At 39.6% G+C, this 12,151-nt stretch overlaps 1 protein-coding gene across 1 annotated transcript in view; it reads left to right on the forward strand.

The window, feature by feature from the left end:
• LOC106546180 (zinc metalloproteinase-disintegrin-like BmMP) overlaps nucleotides 1-11,842 on the forward strand; it is a 30,968-nt gene extending 19,126 nt beyond the window's left edge. Inside the window, exons 12-17 of the mRNA XM_087703607.1 lie at nucleotides 1,881-2,058; nucleotides 3,904-3,993; nucleotides 5,027-5,228; nucleotides 7,633-7,738; nucleotides 10,316-10,439; nucleotides 11,388-11,842. Of these exons, the coding sequence (XP_087559733.1) occupies nucleotides 1,881-2,058; nucleotides 3,904-3,993; nucleotides 5,027-5,228; nucleotides 7,633-7,738; nucleotides 10,316-10,439; nucleotides 11,388-11,459 (772 nt within the window). The 3' untranslated portion in view covers nucleotides 11,460-11,842. The remainder of the gene's footprint in view (nucleotides 1-1,880; nucleotides 2,059-3,903; nucleotides 3,994-5,026; nucleotides 5,229-7,632; nucleotides 7,739-10,315; nucleotides 10,440-11,387) is intronic.
• Nucleotides 11,843-12,151: the final 309 nt, after the last annotated feature.

Genomic DNA, 12,151 nt, shown 5'->3' on the forward strand with positions numbered 1-12,151 from the left:
AAAATGTGTCATATTTAAAAAGGTAAAACTGCTCTCAACAATTGAATAGCCATCATTCAGTAGCTGTCTCCAAAACACAAGAGTTTAAAGAAACAGAATAGGAAGCATAGCCTAAGAAACAAAAATATCTGTGATGGATAACAGAGGAAAGTAGATTAGACATTAAAGACTTTCCTAAAATAGGAAGCAGAAGTGGGGGGGGGGGATTATTTTGAACCATGTAACAGCAGAAAGAAAGGGATAAATTACTGTCATTGGGGTTTTCCTGCCTCACACCTTATCTTCTATGTTACATTTCTGCCATATATTGCATTCTTCTGAAACCAACAATATACAGGTAGTCATTGACTTACAACCATTTATTTATCTATCATTTGAAGTAACAATGGCATTGAAATCAGTGACTTATGTCTGGTCTTCACAGTTACAGCCATCACAGCCTCCATTCAGTCACAGAATCAAAATTTAGGTAGTTGGTGACATCAGTATGTATTTATGGGGGTTGTAGCATCCTGCATTCATGTAATCCTCATTTGTGACTTTCCTAGCTCTCTTTCCATATGCAAAGCCAATGGAGCAAGCTGGAGCTCCTTAATGACTGTGTGATTCACTTAACAGAGTGGCAAAACTGGTTGTAATACTGAGCATGACTCACTTAACAACGGGCTTGCTTGGCAATGGAAATTCTGTGGCAGAAAGTCAAGGACTAGAAATATTTTGTCCCAGGTGCATGTTTAGCCTTTGCTTCATCAAGAGGGAAAAGGAAAAGAAAAAGGAAGCAAAAAAATTGAAGGAATCTTCTCAGCAATTATCTATTGCAAAACTCCCCATAACTTTTGTGTAAGACTTTTGTGTAGCCTCAGTGAGCATGCCCCCAATTCATCAATTTCTGTTTTTTTCTGCTAAAACACGACAACTTTATTGTCTCATATTTCATGCAATGGCAATGAGGTCAGGAAGTATGGAGAATGCTATGTTGCCTTTCCTGTACTTACTGAAGGATTTCTGGCCATCATGATTACTTTATATTATTTCTAGACACTTCATGGTGTTTTGTACAGAAGACCTTGCTTAGAAAACAATGTTGCTTCAATGAATGCCACAAAATGAGTCTGGTGCAATTTTGACCTTGAAAGAAGACCATCTTGTCTATTTAATGACCACCTGCAGATTGTCTTTGTGTTCTTGTTTTGAGCCCCTAACCTGAGGGCCAATGGTTATATTCCTATTGATTTGTATTAACATTAGGAAGGTGTTTGGGTGGGCTTATGATACTATGTCTGCATCCATTTAAGTACACAGTTTCAGAGGTCAGTGTGACACCACTGATATTATGACCTTTCCAACAAAAGAATTCAACTATGATTAGTTTAAGGCAAATAGAGAGTTAGTATACTTAGCTCTTCATTTGCCTCAAAGTATTCATTGCTATAAAAGTATTCTCTCTCCAAAAGAAGAAAAGAAAAACAAATTTCCACTGTTTCCCCTTCAATTTATATTATTGTCCTTCCACAGAGAGGCTGACTAAAAATGAAAATGAAAGGCAGCCCATTCAAACTCAAGAAGAAGCTCATTCAACTAATATCCCATGGAGCTCTCACTGAAAATTTATTTGGTTAAAAAAGAAAAGAAAATTGGTGGAAATAAAACTGAGAGAGCATAATCTGGGAGTAAGATCAAGGGAACAAATAGTTCTCTTACCCATTTTGTTAGTTTTAGAGAAAAGAATCCCTAACAAATCACTGTTAGCTTTAGAGAAAAAAAAATCACTGTTTTCTTCATTAGCCATCCCTTTTCCATCTTATATGTTTTTGCAATGAATTCTGTTCCTAGTTCAAATATGGATGATGTCCTAATCTTATTTTGTTTCATCTCTACAGTGAAGAACCTGCATATTACTTCAGCTCTTGTAGTGTTGAGCAATACAAGAAGTATCTAACTTCAAAACTCCCACAATGCATTCTCAACAAACCCTTCAAAACAGATATTGAGGCACCTGCAGTTTGTGGAAATTACTTTGTGGAGACGGGAGAAGAATGTGACTGTGGCTCTCCTGAGGTAAGTTTTTTTTAAAATCAACAAGAGTGATTTCAAAATTTTTCTCCATGGAAAATCATCTGGCTATCTAAGTGGTTTGAGCCATCTAATAGGTTGTTTTCTGAATGGCATAGGTTTATGTGCTTTGTGTACATGCATGAATGCTGTGGCTTATTGGATTTGAGGAATGAGTCATGGAGGAATAAAGAACTGGTATCTCACTAACAATTGGGGAAGACAGCATATTTTTAAACATGGGTGATTTAGCTCTCCAACAAAATCCTTCCCTACTGAAAACCCTACTTTATTGACACGGACAGATTATCTGTCCCACTATTTTCTTGAACTACTTCCTCCTAGAACATATGATCTTTAATCTATGCTCTGATCCCTAATAATATTTTTATAGGAACTGTAATTTATTTAAGTGTTCTCTTTATATTGTTAAATACACATATAATGGTTTGTAAGAATGTCCTTGAGACTCTTGGTGGGGCAGTATTGGAAGAAGAAAGATTTACCCACAATTCAAGAATGGACTTTGAAAGTTATGAACTTAGCCGAAATGGCCAAAATCTCAGCATATCTCAAAGAACATTCAAACGAGAGATACAAAAGAGACTGGAAAAAGTGGATTGATTACATAAAAAGTAAATATGGGACTAAGAAACTCCAGATAGCGTATGCTTAGTATCAGTAATAATTTAAATTGTTTAAAATTTGGGTAACAGTAAGAAGCTGAGTTCAATGTAGAGATATTTTAGACTGTGATTGTTCAAAAGTTATACCATGTATGGTCTTTGGGAAGTCGGGGGGAGGGAAGGGAGGTGGGGATTTAGGGGGAGGGGGGAGGGGGGAAATACAATATGTGTTAAATTCCATGATTGTATTTGTATACTGTGGCTTTTCTATGTTAGTGCGAAAATAGAACAAACCGAATATACTGGAAGGTATAATAGATACCGAAGGAAAGAGTCGAGTGAAAGAAGAAGGAGGGTGGAAAGGGTGAGAGAGAGGAGGAGGAGAAGGGAGGGAGGGAATGGAGACGGAGTGATAGGGTTAAGGTTAGAAAGAAGGGGAGGGGAAGTAGGCGTAGAGGGGTGTGTGAGAAGGAAGAATGAAAGTTGGAGGGGGTTGAAAGAGGGTGTATGGTGGGCTAAGGTGGTATACTGGGTTTGTATTGTAGAGGGCATTTTCTATATAAGTGAGGGCCATGTTTATTATTCAATGTTATATGCCCTGATTAAGCACAGTGAATATGTGATTGTATAGAATGAAAACATAATAAAATATATATATATATATAAAAAAAAAAGAATGTCCTTGAGAGAAAAAAGGAGGAGGAAAAATCTACTCAATGGTCACATAAGTGTAACAGATTAGCCTGCTGAAGCAAGGGGCAATCATCTCAAGGAGAACAGATCCCACCTATTCTTTTGGTCCATAAAAATGAGAGGATAGAAATGTACATTCAGTATTTAAAGATTCTGCTACTGTAACCTTAAAATAAGGGTAGTGTTAATATTCATTGTTGGTGCTTCTTCTTAGAATTACCTCCAAGGCTGGCATGAAGATTACAAAATCCCTCATAATAAGAAAGGAATGGGGGCTCAATTGGGAGATGAGGATATTTTTATTTGTTTTACATTTTTCATATAGGAAATATCCAGTGTTTGTTTCATGTAGATATGCCATCATCGGTTTGCAATAACAAACTGTTTGTGCATTTGCTAGCTTGAACCCATAAGAAGAAACCCATTGCAGAAATATATTTTTCCTTTGCAGTTTCCCCTCTTCAAAATAGGGCAATTAAAAAAGTCCAGGCTGAGAAGACTATGACATCATTTGATATGTTTTGTTTCTCAGGATTGTCAAAGTACTTGCTGCGATGCTGCAACTTGTGAGCTGAAACCTGGAGCACAGTGTGACTCTGGAGAGTGTTGTGAGCAATGCAGAGTAAGATTGCTTTGTTTTTAACACCAAGAGAGATTTTACCCTGCTCCATATTAGCCATATAAAAATGAAATATCTCTTGGCTGTTTACTATGATCAAAACATTTTAACCTCTTCTATCCCCTTTTGCAGCTTATTTGACCCTTATGAACATATCTGCAGGGAAGATAATGTAACAAAATTTCAGCCTTGTTTTCATCGAAAATGCACTCTTTCTGTACATTAAATCACTGAAAACAATACATTTGTTCTTTCATGTGCTTTGCATGGAAGTCCAATTTAAATAAGGGTGGCCAATATTTGAGATTGATGCTCTAACTTAGCTCCTTGACTTTTTGGAAGGTTCTGGGATGTCTCTGGTAATGCTGTGACATTTTTTTCACTGAGATTTTTAGGATGGAAATAGGTTTAAGACATGTCTGGAAATAAAATTGCTTCTCTCCCACCCCCTCCTTAAATTCTCTAAAGCTCTAAATTCAGTTATTTTGGTGGCATTTTCTGGAGGCGCTGCAGGTTCATGAAGAGAGAGGTGCAATTTCCTCATTCCTTCCATATGGGGTCCCAGTTGACTCTGCAATGAACTTTTTGGGCAGAGAGGCCCAAATCACTTTGTTCTTTTCAAATGTTCATCACAAGCCCAGATTCATAGGAAGAGAAGAAATTTTTCAGCACCACAGAAAATTCTGTGAATGCTTCTTCCCATGTAAGAAAATAAAAATATATGACAAGAAGTTCATCAATTAAACTTTGGTTGCTTTTTCATGGCAGCCCAATTGATTTTCACTTCATGGTCAGCCAATATGTAAGTCTTGTGTTTCAGGAATCGGGCCTTTCATTGCAATCATTTTCCCATAGCAAAGAAGACAGGCTGCAATTGTCTTCTAGGCACAATATACAATTGCAAAATGGCAAAAAAATTTGCAAGGGATGCCTTGCTTAGTAATCTTCAAGAAGATGCAGAGGAAATTTTGAAATGTGTTATGATCTCTGCTGCTAAAGAATTATAGGTGGGAGTATTTTCCATTCTCACCCACAGTTTAAGAGAGCAAGAACAGTGTGCCGGCCAGCAAAGGATGACTGTGACGAGGCTGATCTCTGCACTGGCCAATCAGCGGAGTGTCCCACAGATAGCTTAAAAAAGAATGGAAAACCATGCCAAAACAACCAAGGTTACTGCTACAATGGGAAATGCCCCACCATGCAGAAACAATGTCTTGTTCAATTAAATAATTCAGCAGGTAAGTCAACCTGAGGATTTCAAAAGTAATTTTATTGAAAAATACTAAGACAGTCATTCCATAAATCAAAGATTTTCTCATTTGTATCCATAGTAAATCATGATTACATATAACAGAGTAAGAAGGAGCCTTGGGGGTCTTCTAGTCCAACTCCCTGCTAAAGTAGGAAACCTTATACCATTTCCAATCTCTTCTCTAAAAATCTCCAGTGTTGGAGCACCTATGATTTCTAGGGGTTTTGTAAAGATGGAACAATTTTTCAAGACGAAGTTCTTTCTTTGGAGGCTTTAGAGCCCAGCCCTCCGGATCTTTTGGTTTAAAGCTCCAGTCATCCTTTGAGAACGTGGCCAATGATCCAAGATGATGATAGTTGTAGTCAAGAAATGACTGGAAAGACTGACTTTGGGGAAAGTATCTTTTGTGGGTTGTGGATACATCCCCAAATTGGACAAAGATATGAGCCAATCTCAATGAATTCAATGAGAGATAATGTAAATTGACTATGGGAGTGTGTGCTCAGAATATTCAAACCCCAGAATCAAACTTTTCTTTACATTTTGCACAATAATTTAAAAAACAGATCTTGGGGGATGTTATTCTTGTCACTCACGACCCCTGACTTTCAGACTATTCACAAAATTTTCAGCATGGTTTTATGTTGAAAAGGAAACTAAAATAAGTTCCCTTGTTCATATAAGGTAGTTTTCAGTAAGCATGGAGATTTATCTTGGCCATAGATCAGTGGTGCAGTGAGGCTTTGCATATAGAAAGCCCAAATAAATGTTTGGGGTCATTAAATAAAGAGTCAGAATTAACAGAATAACTGAGTTGGAAGGAGCCTTGGAGGTCTTCTAGCCCAACCCCTGATCAAGAGGGAAACCATATACCTTTGCCATTCCCTTCTTTAAAAATTTCTAGTGCTAGAGTACCCACAACCTCTGAAGGCAAGTCTTTCCACTGATTAATTGTTCTGTCAGGAAATTTCTTCATTAACCTTCAATTCCATAACCATATTTGCTCCTTTTCTTTGTATTTTTTCTAGAATCTCAACATCTGTTTTATATTGTGGCGAATAAAACTAGATGCAATATTTCAAATGTGGTGTTGCCAAAGCATTATAGAGTGGTACTGACACTTCTCACAATCTTGATTTTATCCCTTCGTTAATGTAGTCTATGACTGTGTTGGATTTTTGGCAGTTGCAACACACTGCTGGTGCATATTTAAGTGATTGTCCACTAGGACTGAAAGATCCCTCTTATAGTTATAGTATTGAGTCAGGTATCACCTAGTCTGTACCTGTGATTTGGTTGTTCTTGCCTAAATATATAACTTTTTTTTTACTTTTTTCACCATTGAATTTATTTTGTTAGATAGGGTCAAGTGTTGAAGTGCCTCAAGATCCTTCTGGATCTTAAGCCTATGTTCTCAAATGATGGCCATTCCTGTCAGCTTGTTGTTGTCAGTAAATTTGATGAGTTCCCTTCTATTCCCTTGTCTAAATTGTTTATGAAGGGTCAGATGACATGTGATGGTGACTGGGAATCCAAACAGCAAGTCAGAACATTGTTCCACTTGCATAATCAATTGATCCATTGCATTTATGGAAGATGTGATTTAGACAATAAACAGGCACTTGTGGGATTGTTTCCATTGCTTTGAAAATGGAAACTCTCAATTCAAACCAAGAGATCTTTATTTTGGTCAGTAAATAGCATGAAATGATGCAACATTCCAAAGAATTATAATACTTGAATCTTTTGCAAGTAGTCCAGCTATATTTAAAAGGGCTTATACCCAGGCCTCAAATCAAGAATAACACATGATGATTCTTCCACACTGAGTTCTTTCTTCTTTTATCCCTGTAAACAAAATCTTGTTGGACTAAGAACTCTACTGCCTGCATACAATATACTCTGTAAAGTATTAGAGAGGATCTGCCTTTACCCTCTTTCTCTCACATGTAATGCCTGTGCTGTGTGAATTGCCTCTTACTCATCTGGACTGCACCATCTCCCACCCAGGATCCCCCTCCTCACTACATTCCAGCAAAGGGATATTTCTACAACCCTGTTAAAGTTGGAAAATGAGAATGAGCACACAGAGGAATGAAGCTGCATTCAGATTCCCCCCCAGCCATAGATTTTCTGCATGATCTTCTGCAAGAGGCATAAAAGTAGCTTCAGCTTTTGTGCCCATAAAATACAATAAGGAAATTTCGTATAGAGAATGATTCAGGCATAATGAGGATTAAATAAATAATGGGTTACAAAATAGTAGCTTACAAATAAGCAAATATTAACTATAGTTTCTTTAATCCTCTGGAATCTCTTAAATTATTCTTTATCCTGCTGGCATGTTATACATTCATGTATTTGTCTTGGTTTCTCACTGTCTCTTGAAGATGCAAACGTGTCTCCAGATGGATGTTTTAATAAATTTAACCGAGGAGGGTATGATTTTGGCTACTGCAAAAGGGAAAATGGTGTAAAAATTCCATGTGTACAACAGTAAGCAATCTAAATTATTTCCTTCTATGATGATGATATAATATAAGGATAATAAGAAATATTTTAGGGTCCACATCTGCGGGAATATGATTCTGCCATCTGGCTAAAACAGTAGAAATGTGAATCAATTTCTGAATGGCTAATTTTCCTTTGTTTTCCATCTTAGGAAAGTACCTTTTAAAACATTGTGTCAGAAATGACAGATAGTTCTTGACTTACAACCATTTATTTAATGACTTCCAAGAAGTGACTTAGAACTTGCCTTTCCACTTACAACTGGCCTCTCAGCTCCAACGGTCCTTGGATGAAACCGATTATCTGGATTCCTTCCAGTCTGGATTCAGGCCTGGCTACAGCATGGAAACTGCTTTGGTCACACTGATCGATGATCTCTGGAGAGCCAGGGATGGGGATCATGCCTCCATCCTAGTGCTCCTCGACCTCTCAGCGGCCTTCAATACTATCAACCATGGTATCCTTCTGCGGCGGTTGAGGGAGGTGGGAGTGGGAGGCACTGTCCTTCGGTGGTTCTCCTCCTACCTCTCGGACAGGTTGCAGTTGGTGTTGGTTGGAGGGCAGAGGTCGACCCCTAGGCCCCTCAAATATGGGGTGCCATAGGGTTCGGTCCTGTCCCCCCTCCTGTTTAACATCTACATGAGGCCACTGGGTGAGATCATTTGGCGGCACGGGATAAAATACCACCAATATGCGGACGATACACAGTTGTATCTGTCCGCCCCGTGCCAACTCAATGAAGCAGTTGATGTGATGCGTCAGTGCCTGGAGGCTGTTAGGATCTGGATGGGTGTGAACAAGCTTGCACTCAATCCCGACAAGACCGAGTGGCTTGTGTTTTTTCCCTCCCCAAATTGGCCTTGTTTTCCATCTCTCAGGATGGGGGGTGAAATTATACGTCCCCCAGACAGGGTTCGCAATTTGGGGGTCCTCCTGGACCCACAGCTGACTTTAGAACACCATTTGTCGGCTGTAACCAGGGGAACATTTGCCCAGGTTCGCCTGGTGCACCAATTGCGTCCCTACCTGGACCTGGAGGCCCTCAGAACAGTCACTCACGCCCTTGTGACCTCAAGACTGGACTACTGTAATGCGTTCTACATGGGGCAGCCCTTGAAGAGCATTCAGAGACTTCAACTTGTCCAGAATGTAGCCGCGCGAGCGATTGTGGGTGCACCCCGGTACACCCACATTACACCTATCCTCCGCGAGCTGCACTGGCTGCCGATTAGACTCCGGATGTGTTTCAAGGTGCTAGTCGTAACTTTTAAAGCCCTACATGGTATCGGACCTGGGTACTTGAGAGACCGCCTCCTGCCAATTACCTCCCTTCGACCAATTAGATCCCACAGATTAGGCCTCCTCCAGATACCATCAGCCAGCCAATGTTGACTGGCAACTCCCCGGGGGAGGGCCTTTTCTGTCGTTGCCCCGGCCTTCTGGAACGATCTCCCCGTGGAGATTCGGACCCTCACCACCCTTCAGGCTTTCCGCAAAGCCGTTAAGACCTGGCTGTTCCGGCAGGCCTGGGCCTGATGAGTTTCCAGCCCCACTCGAATTGCTGATTTTTGTGTGGTTTTAACTTGTCTTTGTGTCTTGTTTTGTTTCGTTTGTTTTTGTATTCCCTCTTCCCTATATCTCTGTTCGCCGCCCTGAGTCCCTCCGGGAATAGGGCGGCATACAAGTCTAATAAATGAAATGGAATGGAATTGTTGCAGCATTCCTACAGTCATGTGACCAAAATTTGGGTGCTTGGCTTGGTGCAGTGTCCCAAGATCACATGTTCATTCTTTGGGACCTTCCAGCCAGCTTCCAATAAATCAAAGACAATGGGGGTATCAGATTTCCTTAACAACAATGTGATTTATTTTGCAATTGTAGTGATTCACTTAACAACCATGGCAAAAAGATTATAAAATTGGGTGCAGCTCACTTACCAACAGCCTTGTTTAGAAATGGAAATTCTTCACACATTTGTGGTCATAAATCAAGAACTACGCTATAATCAGCTTTTCTCTTTGGGCTGACATCACCCAGCTTGTTTACCCTGCATAATACTGAGGAAACCCCGGTTTATGTGTTTATGAATTGCATTTAGTCATAAATCATGATTTAGAAATCACAATGGCCAAATTTGCACCACATGTTGAACCCAAACTAAACAATAAGCCACATTATCTTTTAGTCATGTGTATAAATCCAAATTCTTCTTTTGGCTCTTACACACTGTAGTGTCAATCTTTAGATTTCAACTCCCATCATCTCCTATCATCAATTGATCAGAGATTATGAGACTTTTAAGCTAGAAATCTGTAAAATCTCTAAAGTCTCCTAAATCTGCTTTAAGGGTTTTCCAGGTGGATAACGGATGCATTAGTTGCTCTTAAGATAAAAATCCTGAGTCAACCATCTTCATCCTTAAAAACAGGGAAATCACAGTGAGCCGGTTGGAGATGCAGGAAGTGTGATCTCCAAAACACCTTGTGAGATTTTTCAGTTATGTGTCAGGGGCATTACTCCATTGTCTTCAATTACAATGAATTCATTGTTTGCTTTTTTTAGGAATGTAAAGTGTGGCAGGTTATTCTGCAGACATGGAAACGAAAAGAGGTGCCTTAAAGTTTATAAACCAGAAATGCCAGATGTTGGATTGGTTGAACCTGGAACAAAATGTGGAGATCAAATGGTTAGCAAAAGATTACCTCTAATCTATGTGCTCAGATTCCAGGGGTTGATCACTACAAATGTCATAATGAATCTTGCTGAAAGCTGGTTTAGATTTTCCAAACTACAGTGAATGTACACAGAAGAAAAAGTATCCCTTTAGAATTATTTTGGTTTTCTTATTATTTTGTTTTTCCTTCAAACAGCAGCCGCAACAAATGAGGTGAATGTCCAGGGCTGTTTCTTTTTCCTAAGAACAAAGTGCCTGGCCTTTTCAGAGTCTTGTGCTTCTCCCTGGCAAGCACTTTCTGGACAGAGACAATCCTTTCTCTTCACTTGTAGGTATCTCCATACAAGGGAAGGTGGAAGAGAGAAAGGAGAAAATCAGGGCAGAGCTGGTTGTGACCCAAAGGTCTACAGTTCAGTGAAGCCACTTAGAAGTGCTGAAGAAATCCCGAAGCTTATTGGAAAGGATCAGGAATCACTTCACCCTGTCTTTTTATACAATGTAGAACCTGAAAGAAATTTGGCTTAGTGCTAAGGAACGACAGAGTTTAGTTGTGAGGAAAGTGCTGTCTTACTCTATTGCAGGGGTGTCAAATTCAAGGCCCAGGGGCTGGATCCAGCCCACATGTGACTTAGATCTGGTCCACAGGGCCACCCTGGAAACAGTGAAGGACTTGCCCACGGTGCCTCTGACAGCGAAAATGGAGGTCCAAACTCAACTTTTGACGGCAAAGTGTTGCAGGTGGCTGTTGCAGCCGAAAATGGAGCTTAGGAGCCTGTTTTCTCTGGCAGAGCACTCAAGCCACCACAGGCAAACCCAGCAAAATGATGTTGAGCTGGCCACACCCACCCTGGCCATGCCTATTCTGCCCACCCCCTCAATGTCAATCACAAATTTGAGTTTGACACCCCTGCTCTATTGATAATCTGTTGATAATTGATAATCTGTTACTTTGACTTTCAGGTCTGCAGCAACGGGCGTTGTGTTCATGTGCAGAGAGTCTACAGATCAGCCACTGGATTCTCTATAATTTGATTTTGGAGATCTTCCTTCCAGAAGGCTTCCTTCAAGTCCAAAGAGACACACCTGTCTTTATCCTACTAGCAAATCATTCTTAGCTTCCAGATGGCATTTAAAATTTGCAATATTTCTTCTCCATATTTAACCTGATTATCTTTTGCTATAATCAAACCTTTTCCCTGCCATAAAGCTCCATGCTCACATACAACACCACAGGCATATTTGCTGTCAAGAGAAAAAAATAGCCATTTTACCTCTTGCCAATTGCAATGCATATTTAATGCAACAAGTTCTGCTTTTGAGCTGGTGTATTGAAAGGCAATGCTTCCTCTCCCAAAATTTTATGCTGGCTTTCCCAGATGTAGCTGCTTTCATCAATAAACTATTCTCATTCTGCATTTGTAAAGGCTCATCTTTCAAATCTGGTTTCATGAAGTAAACTGTATCAAGAACTTGCATGTAATGAGTTAAACCTTCTAGGTGAAATATCTACTGGTATTAAAGAAGTTCAATTTAGCTTATTCACAGTCACCTGTCTCAATCTGGCTCAGAAAGAGCCTCTAAATATAAATTTTTCCCATATTGCAACATGTGTGCTTTTCAAAAAGCAACTGGACTTTATTGTTTTTTCCTTGAAAATGTTTCACTTTTATAATGTAGGGTGAATTGTCACTGTAAGTGAACAGATAACAGTACAAAATCCTCAG

This window comes from Thamnophis sirtalis, unplaced genomic scaffold (assembly GCF_051295495.1).
Source record: "Thamnophis sirtalis isolate CommonGarterSnake01/CBP01778 unplaced genomic scaffold, rThaSir2_p1.2 scaffold_2, whole genome shotgun sequence".
NCBI classification, from domain to species: Eukaryota; Metazoa; Chordata; class Lepidosauria; order Squamata; family Natricidae; genus Thamnophis; species Thamnophis sirtalis.